Source organism: Numida meleagris, chromosome 4 (assembly GCF_002078875.1).
Source record: "Numida meleagris isolate 19003 breed g44 Domestic line chromosome 4, NumMel1.0, whole genome shotgun sequence".
In the NCBI taxonomy this organism is placed as follows: Eukaryota; Metazoa; Chordata; class Aves; order Galliformes; family Numididae; genus Numida; species Numida meleagris.
In genome coordinates, this window is record NC_034412.1 from 16,369,108 (window position 1) to 16,390,241 (window position 21,134).

The following is a 21,134-nucleotide window of genomic DNA, read 5'->3' on the forward strand; positions in this document are numbered from 1 at the left end:
CAGGGATAAATGCCAATTCACGCCATTACATATGGAGGAGGCATGCTTTTCTGCACAGACTCAGATATCACTATGGACACAATTTGTTCAAACAGGACCTCCAGTTGCTCAATTTAAGATTCCATATGCTGTTCCTGCTAATAATGAGATTTTAAAGATTATGAGATAAACTAACTTGTCATTCTGATTCAAAAAGGTAAGCTCATAAGTCTGTGGAAATCCTTTTTTAATACGAACAAAAAAGGCTTAGCGTTGACAAAAGCTTGTTCAACAGCAAATAAAAATTAGAACCAATAATGAAAAGGGCGGGTGGACACAAGGTTTGTCATCAGCAGGAAAACAAGGCTCAGTGTCACAAAATCGGCCGGTGTCTTGATCCACGCTGGGACCGTGCGCACCGAGCTGCATGGGTGCTCCTGGGCGCACCGACAGCACTGCACACAGCTCCTCCCACACAGGGCAAGCCCATCTTCAGAGCACAGAAAGATACAAATGCATGTGGTGTTTAACAACTGCTTTCATTGTGGACAAAGAGAGGAAGTAAGCCAGTACCCAACAGCACATTGTCTTTATCTCCTCAGTAATTTAAATAGAGCTGCTTTTCATTTGTTCCTGAGATGTGCATCTCTGCATCAGGTAGTGTTGTTACGCTGTCTAGATGTGTGTTGCCATGACAAGCGTGAGTCCCCCTGGTCCTGTACCACCAGTGGGGCACAGCACAAGTATCAACTGGGGCATGGGAAACTCTCACCAGTGGCAATGTAAGAGTGAGGGATGGGGGAGGTTTAATGGTGGAAAAGGAGGGGTCTGACATAGATGGGAGCTGGAGAACAGGAACAATGAATGAAGTGGGATGAGCATAGGAAAGAAGCAATCAAGAAGCAATTAACCAGAGCTTCACCGGGCAAGCCTTGGTTTGAGGCTTGCAGCTCCAAGAGTGAATATGCTGCAGGACCAATGACCCAAGCACAGGTGAAGAAACCCAGCCCAGCACTGCTGGCAATGGAGGGGAATAGCTAACAGCTGATGCCACAGACTTCTTGGGAGAGGAGAATTTCAGTAAAAGCCGCAGAGTACACCAGTGATTCCGCTGCCAGCTGGGCCAAGGTCCTTCCTTTATTTATTTCTCTATCTGGTTTCTTTGATCAACACCCTACAAATCTGAACACGGGACCCAAAACTGACCATATGTACTTTCGGAAGACAAAACCACACTGTTGAGCTTTTTCTCCTCCACTGCAAACAGCAAAAACTTGTTTCAGTTGGCTCAGTGTTTGACAGTGAACAACTCTGTGAGGAGGAAATGGAGACAGTATCATTTCCTAACATGTAAACTATAACCTGAAAAAACAACATAGCCCTCTCCTCCCAGCCAGAGAGGCTGCGGCATGGCTGGCACTTCAATAAGATGTGCAGCAGATGGGTTACAGCTGGGGTAATTCCTGCAGCTGACAAAGCCTGGGCACATGTTGGCTATTGGTGATCAATTCACCTTACAAAGACTGTGCTGAAGGCAACCGACTGCATTTACCCTGGATGCAAGCAAAAATAACGTAGCTGAAGCCAAGGCAGAAGAATGATGCAGTGTAAGTGGAACATTCATCTTTTCTCCTTAACCAAACTAGCCCTACAAACAAATAAAAAGCAGCCTCTGATAAATCAAGTTGCAATTGTGACAAGATTTGGTTTGTAACTGTTACAAGCAGTGATTTCATCCATGACCCAAAATACACAGGTATTTTATAAACAGGCTACACACTTGCAAGACGATTCACTTAAAGATACCTCAGAGGTAGATGATGTGAAGGTGCAATGACTGAGAAACTATTTAAAAATAATGATAAAATTTACAACTAAAAGAATAACTATCACCCTCTAACACAGTAGGCAAAGCTTCTATGCTGAACGAGAAATCCAGCTCCACATCAACACAATACAGCTTTTATGTTAGGGGATGAATTCTCCCAGAGAACTCGTGGGCAGTTCTTGAATTTTCTCTGCAGAACAATCTAGGGAGTTTTCTCCCAGGAAATTTAACTGCTAGTGGTAGGAAACACAGAGCGTATGATTTTCTACATGGCAAGGCATTGAATATCCGTGTAGCACTGCCCAGCTCTTCTCCTGCAAGTGAAGTCACAAACACATGCGTTGTCTTGGAAAAAACAAGGCAACCAGAAGACTTCTGATGGGCAAATACAGGAAAATGAATAAATTCAAGAAAATGCAATACTTCATCAGAAAGGTGTCCCCTGTGCTTCCAAATTCAAGCCCTGAACTTTTTTTTAATCTCTGTAGATCACTTCATAAACTAGCAGTAGAGCAAGCAGCTGCACATGTCTCCAGGGCATTGCTAACAGAAGTGACTTTTCCTTATTTATCATCAGCATCATCACACCTCAAAGGACAGGCACCACATGTGACCCTGCAGCACTCCCAGCACACTCATTCCCATCCCTTCCTTCTCAGCCACACAATACCCCGTGTCCCACGCTGCAGTCAGCCCAGCCCAAACGCTTCAAGTTCAGCTTGAACCTTAGGGGCAGTTGGTGTGACTTAAACGTATGCTCCTTTAAAGAACTAAGGGGTTACTTCCATGAAAAGTTTTCTGAGGTGTTCATTATTGCTATCAGAGGAATGAGGCTGAACCAGGCAGAGGGCAGCGCTTTACAGGGAATGCGGTTGTTCCCACGAACTTGCACTGGTGTTGTAAAGCACATCCAAAAGGTGTCCCAGGGATGGTCCTGGGGCAGGTGAGCCCATGCACACAGTGAGTTTATGGCTGCCTCCTTAGAAGAAAGCTCTGGCACATGTGGTGCCAAACTCGACACAAGGAGCAGGGCAGTGGTCAGCGTGATGCTGGGGCAGCTGCACAGCATACAGGCAGCAACAGCTCGTACGCACAAAGAGGTGCTGGTAAGTGGTGTTGCTGCCTTGCTGGGGTGGAAGGAGCCTCCTTCCAAAAAGCCATTGCCACATGCTACCAGGAGATAGCACAAGAGCCTTTCACTAGGGAAGATTCCTCAAAGTCTTCCCTAGGGATCCATAATCTTATTCCTCTCATCATTGTTACTAAGCAAGAGGAAAAAACACCCACTCTAATCCAGCACAGCTCTGATTTGCTCGAACGCTCAGCACCACTGAATTTAACCACAGGTTTAATACTCAACTTGCAAGTTATTCCCAGAATTGAAACAGTTATGTGGACTCTATGCCAGAATAACTCCTTCACAGAAATCCCACAGTCAATCAATTAAGAAAGCTTAAAGTAATCAGTCACCCACGGCCGATTGGATTTAGCAGTCAGTGAATGCTTTTTGTTCTTGGATCAACTACACCCACTTCTAAAGCTGATTAAAAAAAAATGTTGACACTCTCTTCCACCTGGCTGGGATGATAACCTGGCTGCAGCACTAATGAGCTCCCAGCTCAGCACACACTGCAGCGAGCACAGGCAGGTGGAAGAGAAGCAGCACCTGTGCACGGGAAGTTTCCTGACAACAGTTTTGGAAGCCAGTGGCACTTGGCTTAGGAAGGATGTGCCCTTGGACCTGGGAGGAGCAGGGATGCTGCTCACAAACGTGCAGCTGTGGCTCTCCTGCCTGACAGTACCACGGGGAAACGGTGCCATGGTGAATTGTCCAGACATAACAACTCTGCTGGCGCCTCTGGGAAGCAGCACCCAGCTTTTTGGGTTGTTTGCCTCCCGGCACGTAGTCACAGCCCAGTAAAGGTCCAGGTCCTGCTACTCTCAGCTGCCCATGCAAAGCTGAGTCACGAAGGGCATTGTGTCCACATGGCCCTGCCCACCTGACACTGACTGAATGGAGCAAGGGGGCTGTGTAGTTTTCCATTTCTTCCCTCCATCTGTGTATAGCAGAGATCAGAGGTTGGTGAGCAGTACATGGATATCCGGAGACATCCTGTCTCTTCCACAGCCACAGTGCAGCACTCTCAGTCTCCAGAAACAACACTGTGTCTCCGAGGACACAATGTCATGTTGCTGTCCTAAGCATTTGGCCAAACAAAACCCATCTGCAGCTATAGTGTAAGCCTGAAAACAGTGCTGGCAGAGAGCAGCAGTGGGTCTCCACAGAAGCCTTTGTGCTGTTGTTGGTACCATCATTTTGTATTGTTAAACATGTACTCAAATGTTTGTGAGTAATGGCCATTTTAAAAGTACAACAGATGAGAAAAACAACCTGAATGTGCTATCACCACTTAATCGTTGCCAAAACACACTTTTAAAAAGTTATTTTCTAGGGGAGAAGGGACCTTAAAGGTTTATGTAACCACATTGCTAAGATCTTCAAGATGATGCAAATCAGAGCAGCTCCAGTGAGATCAGTTCATACCACCTGGGGACCCAGATCTGCTCATTTATCCTCAGTTCTTATTGCCAGTGCCACCTTTTACAGGCCTTCCACACTACACTGCCTCCCTCAGCTCAGCACCTTCTTTAAGCATGGAAGAGCAACATCATTCAATTTCAATCTCTTCCCCCCCCCTCCCCGCGCAGAGCATTTTTTCTAGGAGAATTTTAACCAGTATTTCAAACAGGATGAAGTAAATGCTCTCCAGCGCTGGTCATACAATGCTAACCTGCATGCTGGAAGCTGTGGGTACACTCAGCAGATGAGCCAGGTGCTCCCCTGCCCTCCCTCAGGATTCCAGTACTGAACTGTTGAGTACCTAGGTGATCCTATCAGCAGGTAGCATGAGATAGCACCAAAATGCTACAGACAATTTACTTCATAATGAGGTTTTATAGAACAGACGCAGGAGAAAGTTCAAGAGCACCATAAAAAACAAGGATTTCAGAATCTTTTGTAGGTCTGGTTATGGGCTAGTCGTCCACAGCAGAGTACTGACAATAACTGCCCTATATATATATATATATATAGGTATGTAGGGAAGTAATTTACTGCATTGTATTCCTGTGGCTAGTCTTTCCATCCACCCATGGAGAACACATTTTACTAAGCTGATTGGAAAGGAATGCTTTAGGTTTCTTTGTTGTTGTTGTTTTAAAAATAAAGCTTCTACATATTCACATAACTTTCTCAGAGGGCTGCTGTAAACAAAGAATTATGTTCAGGGCCACTACTAGAAATAAGATATGTCAGAGATCTGTAACCCATTCTGTAGAAAATCAGTCAATGGCCCAAGGGTACTTCCTTACAAGAGAAAGGGTAAAATAACTGAGGTCAAGGCCTCAAATATAGCTCTAGTTTTAATCGTGTTGTTGATTTAGAGCATAACAAGATTGCTTTTTTTTTTCCCCTCCTCTTTTCAATTGTGTCAGGAAAAATAAAATGGGTTTTGACATCTAGAACAGCCCCAGTGTCACTCTATGAGCCATTCCTCACTGCTCCATGGGCAGCTACATACATTGACATCACATGCAAGTATGCTTCCTACTAACTGGAATTTCTGTCCTCATGCTATTCTGTTAAGTACACGGACAAAGTGAGGAGTATAGAGAGAACATAAGGGAATACTTCAATAAAATCCATGTAACTTGAAGAAAATGGAACCGTTGTGGTAAAGCTCACAGGGTGATTCCCAAGGTTTGGAAACTAGAAAGTGAAAAGAACAGAGGGACAGAGAGGAAAATACCCAAGTGCTCAATCCTCACTGGACATTTTGACAGCTACTTCTGAAAAAGATGTGCAGGTTTTGCTTTCCTCTTGCTATAAAGCCAAGCTATTTGTAAAAGCTTTTCTTCAGCTGCGTGAAATGGAATCTGTTTTTCCAGCCAAGACATATTCCCTCCTAACACTCAGCCTGGCCAAATAAAGACACCAGAGAAACACCCAGCCTGTTGGCTTTCTCTTCCCAAATATGAAAGGGAACCATGAACTGGCTTAAAAATTACGCTAATTCCATGTCACCAGCAGGAGCTCCCAGTGGCCAAGGCTGAGAGGGGCAGTTCCATTGGCTCCACTGGAACCCTTCCCAAGAAGAACTTGGTTCAAAGTATTTGTTGAATAGACAGGTCAAAAGCTAAAGGAACCATCCAGAAGGGCCACCATCCTTTCTGCAGGAACTCTGAACTGTATACATTACAGTATAGTTACAGTACAGGAGCTTGTAAGCCCTCAGTTAAGCAGGATTGTCACAGTACCATGCACTGGACACCCGCCTGTCCGGGTGCTACCATCACTCAACACCTTTTACACAACAGCCACTCAGCGCGTCCCCTCGGAGCCCTTCCCGCAGCAAGTCCGCGCTCTGCCCAGCACTCGGCCTCCAGGCCTCGTTACACCCCCAGCTCCTCCCCTCTTTCCCGCCCACGCCTCCCCCAGGAGCTCCGTGCGTTGCAGGCGAGCGCGCGGCGCAGCGCGGCGCAGAGGAAGCTGCAGTACCCCAGGACGCGCCCCGGCCAGAAGTGACCACGCGTAAGGACAGGCGCAGCCGATATAGCTGCCTTTAACTAGTTCCAGAGCGCCCCAAAAAGGTAGCACTGACATTTCGGAAATAAATTAAAAAAAAAAAAAAAAAAAAGTCGTTTACCCTTTTTGAGGATTAGGGCTCGCTAGAAACCCCAGAAGAAGGCAGTCCCTAAGCAGAATTGTTTCCCCTTCCGCTGCCAGCCCTTAAATGAGGTGAGGGAGGGGCAGACCCGGGTCGCACAGTGAAGTGCTGCACCTGTGTCCCCAGGGCTGCCGCGCCCCTTCACCAGGTGCTCAATCCCAGGCTCAGGCCCGGACCTAACGGTTACCCTACACCACGTCAAGGACCAGACAACGTGAGATGAGAGGAGCACGTCCCAGTAGTTCAAATGTAACAATATTATGATCCTGCAGTGTTTTTCTCAGGCACGGCACCCACAGGTAGGGCAATGTTTGCAAGGAAAAGTCATCGGGATTGTTAACGAGCACAACCCAGCTGCAGCACCCATCCCACATCACAAATGTAGTTGATGATGGGAGCGGATGATCCTGAAGGTTGTTTCCAAACGAGACGGCTCTATGACATGGAGCACATCGCACAGTCCGTGCGGTAACGAGAAAGAGTAACCTGCTTTAAGCACACACGGGGGTTATGCAGCTCAGACAAACTTCAAAGTGCACTCCTGTGAAATCTGCTGTAGAGAACTGACCTGTTTGGGGTAAATGCCACAATTAATACTTCCAGTTTTGTACTTGTATTCAATGTGGATAAGCCCTAATAATAAAAAGATGCAATAATTAGAACATTTCAGGTTTGTACAGCAACTACTTTATTATTTTCAAATGCAAATGTTTGCACTGTTTGCTATTTTACAATTTTACAAACTAGGTATAAAAGACCATAAATAAATGACATAAGTTATGTGTACCTAAAATTCATGGAGGGGAAAAACATTACAAATTAAAACAAAATAGAAAATCTATATATCTAACCCAGAGATCGTTCAAATGCACGAACCAAGAAATGCTGTTAGATTTTTTCAGTATGAACTAAATTATAATATGCCTCATACATTCTAATTTTAACCACAGTCCTTGCATATTCCAACATACTTGCAGTGATACAAAAAAATAAATGCACTCTCTTTTTATTCGTCTGATTAGTATTTCAGATTTTTTTTTTCTGGTTATGAAAATGTCACATAAAAAAAAATACTGCTTTTTAAGTCCTGCTCACTGGCTACTTCCAGCCTTTTGTATTTTACACATACATATTTTTAATACATAGATCCATCACAAAATCAGTACAGCAAGAAACCCAGACCAGCACTAACCCGCAGGTGTGAGCAGGACTTCCTACCCAGCAGGCTTGTGGTGCGGGCCGGCCCTGCAGTGGGAAGCAGTGGACAGCAGCTCGTGGCTCTCTCCTGCACCAGCTGCGCCCAGCGCAGCCCCAAGCCCTGCACCCAACCCCAGGCCCGGCTCCTTCTGGGGATGGTCACAAAGGGGCCGGCGAGGAGGGAAGAGACTTCGTGATGGCAGGCCGTGGCTCCAGACTGTGCTGCACTCTTGCTCTGAGCGGTGCACCTAGATCCTGTTCCAGGACCAGACCAGACCAGCGTGTGGCAGTCCTGTGGGCAGGAGGCCAGCAGGATGCATGCTCCCCAGGCTCCAGCACACAGCCCTGCTCAGAACTGGCTTGCACCAACAGAGCAGTGAGCTCTCCAAAGGCAGAAAGCTGTGGCAGGCAGCACCAGGGAGCCGCAGCACTGCTCCTCGGGCCCCGCAGTGCCTCCTGCGGCACTTCCTAGATGCTAGGAGCAGGGCACACCACAGCTCTCTGGCTAACGACTGCAACCTTGCAAATGTTGTGATTTCATTCCTTAACTGTGCAGGAAGCAAATTAGTGTTTAGATTATTAACTTATAAGTTTTCACAGCTTGCACACAGAGCAAGGTGCTTCTGTGAATGGAAGAACTGCATATATTTGTTCGCATTCAGCAAGTCTTTAAAACCCTACTTCTGCAGATAAAAAAGGCTACTTAAGAATTCAGTTCGGGGTTATCAGTGGATGGATATGCAGGTGCTGCCTCCATCACCTTGTCTCTGAGAAAATGGTTGCACTGGATCATGAACAGAACATTAGTAGGAAGAAACAACATTTAAGAAAATCTTTAGCACCCTTATGGATCCTATAATCCACAACTTCAAAACTGGAAACTGTCCCTGTTTTAGGCTGCAGAACTACTCGTTACATGTAGTGTGGCAGTTAAAAATACACCTACAGACACAGAAATTTCAACATTTTTCAATGCGTGTTCTTGCCGCCACTGCAGACGCGAGCTGCTGGGCCGTGCTCGCATGGCAGAGGGACGTCACATGGCTCCCAGGGCCGCATTCGGCACATTCACAGGCAGTTCTACGCACGATGTGACTCGCACACACACACGCACACAAACACACATACGCACCTTTCAGAGGAGATAATAATCCATTATCCATTCAAGGAAAAAAAAATATATTTATATCACTGCAATGGCACGTTTCGTGTAAAATGTCACATCAGCAATGTATACAGGCAGCTCACAGCAAACTGGGTTCTCCGCTGTGGCACCTGGCCCGGCGTCCATGGTAAAATGTGTTGTGTTCTGCCACCTGCATCCGAGATGCAGCAGTGACAGGCAGGGGAGTGAGGAGAGAAAATAACAGAATATATAAATAAAATCCAAGGTAGGAATAGAAAGCAGAAGGGAATAAAAAAAAATCAACAAGTCTGCAGGGCTTTGACGCAGTACATTCCTCCAGTGACAACTGGGTGCTGAATCTTACCGAGTTAGCTATCTTTCAGTGAAGAAAAAATGGAGTGGATGGCAAGGGAAAAAAAGAGAAAGTAAAAGTCACACTCTTTTCAGGGTTCGACGACTGTTCAGTGTGTGGTTTCCAGAATCAGTGCTAGGGAAGACGCAACCATGGATCCAGAAGGCTTCAAGGTCCAGTCTGTATTCCTCCATGGTCAATGAGATCAACAGGACGGGCTAGTAGGCCTTGAAGGCAAAATATAATTTCCCTGCACAAAAACAAAGCATAAATATTAAACAACGTGCATCAAGACAGACATGTACCTCTACCCCAACACCCCTCCGAGATTTCCCAAGAGAAGCACAGCTGTATCTTGGGCCAGCCATCATCTCCTTGGCAGGTGCAATTGCTAATTCACAACAGTGGAAGAGAGCTGAGATGGGAGCAGGCCGTGGAGTTAAACCTCTCCCCGGAGAGGGGAAGGATTTCCTAAAGGACAGAGGAGAAAGCAGGAAGAGAGGCAATTCCAAAACGAAAAGGGGCCGGATGGCACATGCCTCAGGAGCCAGCACCTCTCCCAGGGGAGAGCCCTTTGCCCCTTTAAGTCTTGTCTCCAGGACACACCTTCTAAATGGGGATGTCAGACACATGCATGTGCCACCTTTTATTTTTCAATCCACTTTCTTCCAGCTAAAAAGACATTCTAGTGCGTGTCCCCTCACTGGATATATTTTGCAACAAGGAAGGCATCAGTGGCAGTGCTGAAAATCTGGCACCTGAGCTGCCTTCTGAGTTTTCACTTTCTATGGAGGAAACTTTTCATTTTGTGTGGGAAAGTACTGGAATGGTTTGAATTACCATTACTAGTCTTCCAAGAAATCATTTTTGGAAATTGGCCAACAAATTGGGCATATTTTTTGTCTACATAAAAGGATAATCTCAACAGAATGCAACAGATTTACAGCAAAGGGAAACTTAAAAGTATCTCTGCACTTAAGCGAAAGAATTTTTACTGCTGAAGGTACAAGTACAGGTCTTTAAAATGAGTAACCGCTTCTTACGTCTCCTGGCAACCTGACATTAAAACATGCTGGTTTAAGTCATTTTTTAAAAGAAATATTAAAGTCCTGCAAATGGGAAAGCTTTTATAAGTAATACTGCAGAACAGTTTTTACTAAGCTGTCATGACATGACAGGATCTGAATTTAGCATCCCATGTTCTGAACAAGTTGTTTTCTGAGAAAGTTGGGGGTGAGGAAGAGTTATGGTTAAAATCAGCAAGTTATTGTTAAAAGTGACAAAAAGTGATGCAAGCAACACTGTGGGTACACTAAGTGTGACTTGTCCAATTGAGTGAGCTGTCTGGAATATCGAAGGAAGGAAATGATTAAAAAGAACTATATGACATACAAGGCCCTTAAATCATTTCTGAATTTGCTGTCAGGTGCAGTGTGGGACCAAAACAATACAAACCAAAGAACCCGTCAGCACCATCAAAATATAAATCTCACCTTCCTGACACTGTGCCAGGCACAGCTGAAAACCTGTATCTGTTCTACAGCACATATCCTCAAAGTCCCACTCTTCCCTATTGCGGCATAAGCATAAGATCCTGGCTCTTTTCCACATCTTTTACTTTGATCAAATCCTAGCACAGACTAAGAAATGAAGCACCATGAACATGTTGGATACTGTACTTCCACTGACCTTCTCCATGTGGCAAAGGGAACCGCTGCTTGAAAGAGAAAAGTCTGAAAGCTCCACAGCCATGACTACCAGAGCTGACTGCCGGCAAGATGGTCACGAAACCTCTCAAAGTGGCAGAATTTAGCACAGCAATAGCCAGCAGTCTTCCCAGAAGTCCAGTTCTGCCCAGTAATCCACGAGGTGGGTCATTCCACGTCTCAAGCCCGTAAATGGGTAGATTGCTAATCGCCAGGCACTGATTAGCCAAATGATATTCTCACTGAGGTTTCTGCAAAGTATCAGTGTTGCATCAAGTCTGCAAAAAATATCCTAGGGCAGATTCTTCATTCCAGTGAAAGATGCACAACTGTGGTTTCGCCCACAAATAAAACACTATGGTTGTAATCCTACAGGTCACAGGGAGAAGGAAAGTAATTTTGTTTTTTAAGCACAGTATCTGGCAGCAAACATAGCATCAAAACTTGACTGTGACATTATATTTATATAGATACATGTATTTTACATATCGTTGATCAACAGAGAAGTATGTTCCAGGAAACAATTTGTTCCAGGTCTGGTTTAGAATGACGGCTTGTCATTTCTGGAGGCCCCCCTCCCGACACACGCTCGGTTTCCGCAATCTGTACATCAAGCAATGCTGCAGATCTTTATTTCAACGGACGAGGAGACGAAGTAAAAAAAGTGCAGTTCTTCAATTAAAGTGCATGGATGAGGTAAACTAATTTCAAGAGTTTTGAGTTTATTCAGTACTGGCTCAGACGGGCACCATCCTGCCGTGCATCTGTTGCATTTGGGTGCGCATGGCTTGAACGCTGCTCAAGATCTTGTTCTGGTGCGCGATGGCAGTGATCCCGATCCTGGCCAGGTCGCTGTGAAAGCAAGAGGAGAAGACTGAGAACTGTGGGTCAGGTGCTGATGCAGAAACAAATATTAAAAGTCAGCCACATGCAACACAGCAAAAGCGAGGCAGATGTACAGAAATGTTTAATTAAATAAGTGAAGGCATTGTGGAGGCATTTTAAAGTCATACTCCGTCCAAATGAAAGGCATTCCATTCCTTTAATGAGTGTAATGATATGCAGCACAAAGCAAAGGAGGCTGATTAAATCCAGATTTACCAGTTTTTTTGTTATTGCGCTGAGTACTTACTCCTGGTTCATATGCACCACAGCCTCTAGGGTGGTATAGCCAGCAGCTGTGAAGTTATCCTTGTATCGCTCCATTTTAATGGCTTGGAGCCAGTCACTGACAGAAACAACCGCCGAGAACTCCGGGGAGCTGGGATCCAGCAGGGCTGTGCTGGGTCTGCATGCCAAACAGTGAAAGGACAGACAAACCGTGTCAGCTGATCGTGACTTTCAAACCCCAAGTCTGGGCTCTGCAATGATTATTCTCAGTGACTAGGGAGAGTATGGGCAACGAGTTGTGCCTAGTGAAACTCGTGGCTCTCTGCACAGCCAAGTAATATCAACTGCAAGAATCACGACAAGGTGCAAGGTAACAGGCCAACTTTTGCCAAGAATGAACTTAACCCTAGGCTATTATTACTGCTTTCAGGTGTGTCTTGAATCACAGTACTGTCCACAGGTTCCACCTCAGAGGCAGTCGGGTTCACAGAAAATGCTTTTTCTTCAAAAAACAAAGATGGCAATGCTGTAGCACGTTCAGCCTACCGAGTCTGCATCTCGCAGGCAGCAATGAAAAGCCGTGCCAATCCTGCATGTGTCAGATCGCAGCTCAGCAGCTATAGAAACACCACTGAAGTATGTGCGGAGGAAGGGTGAGCTCACACAACCCGCCAGACGGGTTTGGAGGGCAAAACTCAGGGCGGGTTCAGATAAGCCCTGTTTCTAGCCAGGTTCACAGGCAATATCGTGCATTCAATACAACTCAGGACAGCAGGGAGTTAATCCCCTCTTTAATCAACCCATTCCTGACCAGCACGTGTGCCAGGACTGGTGGGACTGATGCGAGCTTTGATCTTTCTTCGCACTGTGGAATGTGCTTCTCATTTTCTCTTGCACAATTTGCAAATAATTATTTTCACAAAATCCACTCCACTTATTAGTATCTCATTTATTATTTCATGTATATTATAAATCACACAGTTTCATTAAACCATTAAAAATTACTACTGTCTATCTAACCAAAACAATTATCGTCTAGCAATTCATTTGAAAACGCACATCATCAAAGATTAGGTGTGCAATAGCATAATTATGTATTGCCTAAGGCACTGGCTTCACGGTAGTAGCTCTTGGTGCAACTCCCTTACCATACTATCTAACACAAGACCAATGATAGCAACCTAATTATATACAATTACGCTTCACTTATAAAGTCATATATTAATAATGCTATACGCAAATTTGAAATTCACATTCCGAAGAGAAGAATTAAACATCCCTTAATATCCATACATATGGAATAACCTTGAATAGGCCTTGAACTTTTAAAAGATACATTTATTTTCAAAAAGCACCTCTAAATTGGAAACAAAGCAAAACGGAGTAGGTTCAATCAGCAATTCTTAAATCAAATTATCACAGCAGATCCGTATTGCAATTCTCACCATGTGAATTATTTAAGCCTTGAGGGTGGATACATGTTTTCCAGGCTACCATCACCAATTAGGGCGGTCTGGAAGATATGTGGTGACAGCGGCCTCACAGGATTAATAATCCCTCTTCTGATAATGTAAATTTTAAGTAAGAGCCACAAAGGGACCCTGGCTTTTAAAAACGAAAATACCTTTTTTCAGTATGTGGCTCTGTTGGAGGCTGAATCAGAGCCTCTCTTACTCTTTCACTGCCATCAAGAAACTTAATTTTGTATTTCCCAATGGCTATCTTTGCACCTTCTCTTCTGCTGAAAAATATTTTCCTCTTGTTTCTTTCTTTCCTGCTAAGCTTTATTTCCGTAATTCACTTTATGAAGCGAAGCCATTTGAAAATAAAAGAGCAAACTTAGTGTAAATTAGTAAAGCTCCTATTACTTCAGCAGGGTTTCACCATCTTAAACAAACTGCTGAGCTGTCCCAACAAAGATTTGTTGTTTCTAAAACTCTGGGAGTTTCCTTCCTACCGTGCTTCTTTTGCACGTACCAGGTATACCGTGCTCAGCAAACAAAACAAAACACCAATGTAATGCGGGATCAGTGCAGACATGAAACTGGCTTTCCACAAAATTAAATTCAAATTCACATAAAAATTAATCCACACCTTCCCAATGCCCGCGAGGCGTTGGCTGTAATGCCGTAACGCTCATTTGCAAATCCTACACAAATCTAGGGTTTATAAAACTTGATGATGTACTTTTCCTCCAGAAAACCACATCACTTTTGTTAGCTACATTGCATTAAGGAAACCCCTTCAAGCCTTTTTGCTGAGGTGGGAGAGGGAAAGACGCTGCAAACAGGGCTTGCCTGCATCAGAACCTTTTTTGACATAAGACTGTGTTATAAACCTGGTCAGCTCTTGTGTGATACAACAGCAGCTCTGCTCATTCATTTTCCTTCTCACAGAGCTAGCAGAGGCTGGGGTGCCCAGCTGGGTTTGGCAGTGTGCCAGGATGACTTTTGCTCTCTTGCACAGTGCAATGCCTGCTGTGCAGTCTGGCCCCGCAGAGCACGCTTTAGTTCCAATGCAGAAGCTTAGGTGATGTGAAGCTCTGCCTGTCACCTCCACTGTGCTCCCTCATAAATCACCATTATAGAAGTACAGCTGACCTGGAGCTCTCGCTGCCTGTCCTCTTCAGGCTGTTAGGGTTGCGGATGAGTTTGTCCAGCATGTTGACAATCTGTCCAAATTTAGGTCTGTCGCTGCGTTCCTTCTGCCAGCAGTCTAACATCAGCTGATGGAGAGCAATGGGGCAGTCCATTGGGGGTGGCAACCGATACCCTTCCTCAATGGCTTTAATAACCTATAAATGGCACAATTAGGAAGACATTAGAGAACATCACACACTACTCTCATCTACCATCTGACTATCATTTATCCTAGGGCGATCTGAAGTATGGAAACAAATCCGCAATTAAATGAAACAATATGAAAATTGCACTCTGAGTCAAGCAGTTGGTGGTCTCAGTACTGTCACTTCTCCTCAATAATTCAAAACTAAAAGGGTAAAGCAGACATCAGATATGGCAGGGCAATGTATCACAAAAGAGCACACGGGATAAAGGAAAGACAAAACAGAAAAAAGACAAAACTATGCGTGACAGTCTGAAGGTTGGCAGATCTTTAACATCTGTCAGTTCTGGGTAAGGTATGTTGAGATGAACATTTCCCCATCATTTCTAGTGGACAGCAGATCATCCCCTCCAACCTCCCCTCCTGGGCTAGTCCATCTTTGTCAGTAATACAGGCCTACACAGTACCTGTTCTCCCATCACTGTTATGTCCCGAACTGCAGTGATGGGGACCCTTTTGTGCAGCTTTATCAAGAAAGCTTGTTTATGCATCTCATACTTAACAGGAGCCAGAAAAACTGCAAGATGAAGCCATCTGAAACCCTCCAAAGACAGTTCCAGATCTCTGTATTCTGATGGCTTATTAGCTCTCTCAGGAGAACAGGACACGATCAGGACTCAATTCTGAGACAACAGGGCAGAAGCTCTCTGACTTTAATTAAATAAGAGTCTTCTGGCAGGTCTCACCAAGAGAGCAAAGTCCAGGAGTGCACAGAGACTGAACTGAACTAAATTCCCTCATTCTGGTCTTGTCTATCAGTGGCTAAAATCCACTGGGAGAACAGGATGAAGGATATGCTTGCACTATGAGAAGCTAATCAGTGTCCACAAAGAAAGTGGTTCTCACTAATTCAGGAATTAAGAAGATACTTTTGCAGCCTCTTGATTCTACAGACATCCAGAATAATTTCAAATCCAGTTGTGCTCTGATGTGAAAAGCACTGCTCTCACTGTTGAAAAAGCTTCTCACTGGAGAAAAAGTATGGTGTGTCTATGCCAGGTACTAAAAAGTGGATGCGAAGACAGTATTATTGGCTTTGACTGTCCTGTTCAGACTAGTTCTTTGACACTTGTAGCATTGTACATTAGCAGTACGTATTGGCCTAGTACACTAGCTCTGCGTTTGTTGCACTGAGGTCCTCTGGGTTGTATAGACATGCCTGATATAACTCAGACACATCTGGTGTTTTATTTTCTTGCTAAGTCTTGATGACTTCCTGTTAGCAATGGAAGGCAACACTGGGTGCCAGAACAGACATTTCACATCAGAAGGAAATTAAAATTATATCCTCCTGTTTAGATTAAACGCCATACACATCATCTAGACACTCTTTGAAAATGTTCAGCTCTACATAACAAAGCAAATGACTTGTCAAATCACTTAACTGCTCTCAAGACCATATATTCAGATTAACATTTTCCTCTTCCTTTGTATATTTGTAAATCCCCTAGGAAAAGTATTATGGATAATCTATGCCTCATTTTCACTGCTGTTTTTTTTTTTTTCATTTTAATAAAAATTCTGTTAGTAAAAGCTTATTAATAGTATTATTAAATACTCTTTTGGAATAGAAGCCATTGTGTGTAGTCCCTCTTGGAATACAATGAAGTAGTCCAGATGGTACACTTAAACAGGGCATACATAATTTAAGAATGGTCATTTAGGAAAGCTGCTCCTTAATGTCCTCAGGGGGCACCTATGTGATCGTCGCAAGGATTCTCTGACTGATAATCAGAACTGGATTTCATATATGTTGTTTCAGATCTCCTACAAGAAATAAAATTCTCTCTAAGATTTACAAGCATATTGGGGTTTGAAGAATTAACTACTATTAGGAAGCCTCATTAAAATTCAAGTGTTTTTTGGAATAGACTTTCAAAAAAGTCATTATTCAAATTTTCCTCCCCTTTTCAGTATTATTATCTAAAAGTTTAAATACATTCCTTTCCCTTTCCTCCATTCTTCTCCTCCTTATACCTACTTGTAGGTATGATCCTAACTTCAGAATCCCCTATTCCCTGGACACATATGAGGGATCAATAAACTTGCAGTATTCAATGAAGTATTTATACTGGAGAGGTTCCCTGGGAGAACAGGAATCCACCACTCATGATAACCTTCTAAAAACCAGGAGTAAACGTCTTACAACTACATAGCAACTGACATAGAAGAACATCAGCAGACATCTAAGGAAAAAGACAAAGGCATGGGGGAGAAAGGGAGAGAAGGGGAAGAGGAAGCCCCAGAGGGAGACTCACATCTTGATTGGACATATCCCAGTAAGGTCTCTCTCCATAGGACATCACTTCCCACATGACGATGCCATAGCTCCACACATCACTAGCCGATGTAAATTTACGGTAGGCAATTGCCTCTGGTGCAGTCCACCTGATAGGGATCTTGCCACCCTGTAATAAATAAAAGAAACCACAGGCTAGTGAGTCACTGACCCAGTAATGTGCATGGCTGACACTGTTCTGCAGTGCCATTACAAATCTAAAATGGCTTCCTGCACACAATTCCAGTATCCTTCTTAAAAAGACTTTACTTTCCTTTTTCTTTGCCATGAAACTGTCAGATATAACCAGGAGGCAATGCTGCCCATCTGTTTTCTTAAGCCACAAGGAGGGGAACCAGTAAATTGTTAAATGTATTTTTATCAGTCCTCTACTAGGCATAGTACATATACTTCAGCATAACCACTGCTTAGGGTTATGCTGAAGCATGAGAAAAAGCCAGGGGTTTTATAAAGTATATTTTAGAAATTTGGTTGACAAAACAAATAAGTATACGCTGTTAATTACTATTTCCTTGCTTGCCTGTCTGACTTGTTTGGCCTGTTTCAGAAATAAATGGGATTATAAGTGTTTTGCTTTTCAAAAAGTTAAAGAGATGATAAACTGGGAAGATTCATGAATACCATGGTGTTTCCCATGGGCAATATCCCAATTCCTTCCAGAGAAGTGCGAAGGCAAGCAAACCTCCGGGCTCCCCAAGTCTGGCTGGGAGGAGCTCCAGAACAGACCATGTTTCCCATACCTGCTGGAGAGAGTTGCCTCTTGCTACAATACTTATTTTAAAAAAATAAAAATGCTTGGGCACTCGATCTGGGCCACTGAGGTCCTGTACCCCTTTAAAGGAACTTGTTCCATCCAGTTTATCTGATTTTGCCCCAGCTGAGTGGACCCCAGGCCAGAGATTTCTCCTTTTGTTTATGGTAGCACACAAGGTGTTTTTAATTGAGTTTTTGGTTTCCTGCAGTTCCATTTGGGAAATGACTTTAACTGAACAAAGTTTTTAAGGTTTTTTTCATTTGCTTTTATGCTTTTTTGACTAAGTTTATTTTAGTAGGCTTTTTCTCAGCAATCCTGTAGACAGTTTTTATCCATAACTGAGTGCAGCATGTGCATACTTAATGGTTTACTGTCCTAGTACCTCTCTCAAGTATTTAATATGGACTTGTTCCAAAGGCAACTGAAACCAAAAGGTGTCCTTCTTCTGGCTCATCAGGCCCTTTGTGAACCAGTTTGTAACGGTAAGTGCCTCAGGGGGCTATGGGATGCTTTCACTTTAATGAGTTATCCTGCTAATGTGGAGAAAAACACCCCATTCTCTTAAGAAGGGATGCTTTAACAATTGCATTTTACTCCATTATCTCTGGTTATGAAAAAGCTCTATTCCTCCCTTCAGAAACAGATGCACAGATACTGTTTATAAGCAGTTGTCATTCTAAAAATTGTCAGTAAGTTCTTTTTATTCAGCTGCTTGAGTACAGTGGAGTTTATCCAAAGCTTCCTGATCCTTCATTACTGATAACACATGAAGACAATGCACTGTAATGCAAATTGCATCGATTCCCTCTGGTTTACTCAAGAAAGAACATAATACTGTATCTGCACTCACTGAATACAAAGGGAGGCTTTTCAATCATTTCTTTCTTGCCTCTACACCTTTGTCTAAACTTTCATTTCCCTGAATACAGCTTTCCAGACCTAAACAGAAGTTTATTCTACTTGCCATTCTTATGAGTGAGAAATACCAAGGCTGGCCAGCATTTAATACTACATGAGTCTGTTGTTCCCCGTAATGAATGTGAAACCATTACAGGATGAGTGTTGGGATTAAACTGCAAAATGTGAGCACTGCAAACAAACTGTGCTAGGAAGAACAGATGGAAAATAGTAGATATGTAAAAATGAAGAAAATAAGCAATTTAAAAAAGAGATTTTTATAAACTCTGACTCTCTTTTCCACAAACATTTTAATTACAGGGGTATGGGGACAAAGCTGGTAATGGTCAGGATGTTGTTCTGTGGCCAGAAGCATTAGCACTATTCCACATGCAGCATATTAAAATGGCTTAGTAAAATTAGTAACAGTGGGATGCTGAAACACAGACAAAACAGGAAAGAAACAAACAGATAAACAAAAAGTGAGGCGAAAAAGCATGTACCTAATCTAATCTTGGGAATGCAGGCCCCATACTTTTCCCAGCCCAAATTATTTGGGGTCAAACTGAAGACCAGCTTTGCGATGGGGAAACGTGGACTTTTTTTGTATAGCATATCTGCCCTTGCTGTATCAAATCTCAGTGAGACTACACATTTGCAAATTATGCGTGTCTGTAGATATCGTAAATATCACAAGAAGGAATAGAAGCCCAAGCTCTAATTTCTGGCATCAGATTCTTGTCACACACTCCTAGCACACTAAAAAAAACAGAGGAGTACATGGGTCATACTCTCAGAGTAGAAATACCAATGCAGCCACTGATGGAGCAATAACACTGCATCAATTTATACTAGCTATAGAGTCTGGACTGATGTTTATTTTTATGTTCCAATATAGGTTTTCATTTATGACTGAGATTATTTTAAAACAAACCACCGTCACCTCCCACACAGTCAGATAAAAATATCAGTAGGCAAGAGGCATGAGAGGCAACTCACAGGACATTTTCTTCCCCTCCTTACCCGTGTGGTATAAGCTGCCTCAGGGTCATCTTCCAGGACACGGGACATGCCGAAGTCAGACACTTTGCAGACCAAGTTGCTGTTGACCAGTATGTTTCGAGCAGCTAGATCCCGATGCACATAGCTCATGTCAGACAGATACTTCATTCCTGAGCCGATGCCACGAAGCATCCCCACCAACTGGATTACTGTAAATCTGCCATCATTCTTCTGTATTTGGGGAAGGAAGAAAATCACAGAGCATTAAGCTAAAAGCTACATTATTGCCATTGCTGAAATTGGCAAGGAGCATATCTCCGGACCCTCATCTTCTCTCAAATAAAATGCAATGTTATTTCCTCTCTCTCCTGACTAGTGTCCATAATTCACCAGTAAAGTACAAACTCAGGGGTTTTGTCACAGCTTCTAGTGATGCGGTATCCAGTTTGCAATACATCCAGTTTTAATGAGTCTATAACATTGCTATGCTTTCAGAAATGGAAGACATCAAAACTGTTCCCATTAAACATGGATTATTTAAGGCCTTGCTATTTTAAACATTTTTAAACATAACATTTATTATATATCCATCCACATTACATTTATTCTGTATTTTGATAGGAACAACATCAGCAAAGAGACAGAATTTTCCAAGTACAAACGTAACGTCTTTTAAAATACTGACTTTTCAGTATCCCTCTGCAAAACAGAACCAGAATAAGAAAACAGAAGATGCTTCCCACTATAAAATTTCCTTAGCTTACTATGAAGAAATCACCTACCCGGAGGAAGGCATCCAAGGAGCCATTCTCCATGTACTCAGTTATGATCATCACTGGTTTACCTAGAGAGTGCAGAAAGAAAAACACAATTCCTTGATGAACACTGATGTTAATGGGATAAAAATGGGTTGCACATGATTTTACTGCCAAGACACCTGTCCTGCACAGTCTAATTTAATTTGAAAAGCACCAAGCTCATGCCTCAGCTGTGGAGAGCAAGTGAATAAATATTATAGGTTGGGGACATTCAAATGGCCCCATCTGGAAGGTTAACCCTTCAGACGACTCACTGACAAAGTCTTCAACTGAAGCGGCTCCCAGTCTCTAAAGAATATATGAATTGATAATGAAGAGCTAAGAAACAAAGATCTGTTCAAACTTGACAAAAATCTTTGGTGTGATTAAATTGCTTGCAGACAAGAAAGCCTTACTTTTCCAAAATGGAATTCACGAACGCTTTGGTCTACCCGTCTCTTTCGAAAGATCAATGCTTTAGGCAAGTTAGTAGCTGTCAGCAGCTACAAGGTACTC

General features: G+C 43.3%; 1 protein-coding gene across 3 annotated transcripts in view; it reads right to left on the reverse strand.

Moving 5' to 3' along the window:
* EPHA4 (EPH receptor A4) overlaps positions 7,199-21,134 on the reverse strand; it is a 251,216-nt gene continuing 237,280 nt past the window's right edge. For all 3 annotated transcript variants that reach the window (XM_021394145.1, XM_021394146.1, XM_021394147.1), the window contains 7 exons: positions 20,604-20,665; positions 19,843-20,052; positions 17,128-17,277; positions 14,626-14,819; positions 12,048-12,203; positions 10,899-11,767; positions 7,199-9,459 (listed from right to left, as the gene is read on the reverse strand). In XM_021394145.1, coding sequence (XP_021249820.1) covers positions 11,653-11,767; positions 12,048-12,203; positions 14,626-14,819; positions 17,128-17,277; positions 19,843-20,052; positions 20,604-20,665 — 887 coding nt within the window. In that variant the 3' untranslated portion in view covers positions 7,199-9,459; positions 10,899-11,652. The remainder of the gene's footprint in view (positions 9,460-10,898; positions 11,768-12,047; positions 12,204-14,625; positions 14,820-17,127; positions 17,278-19,842; positions 20,053-20,603; positions 20,666-21,134) is intronic.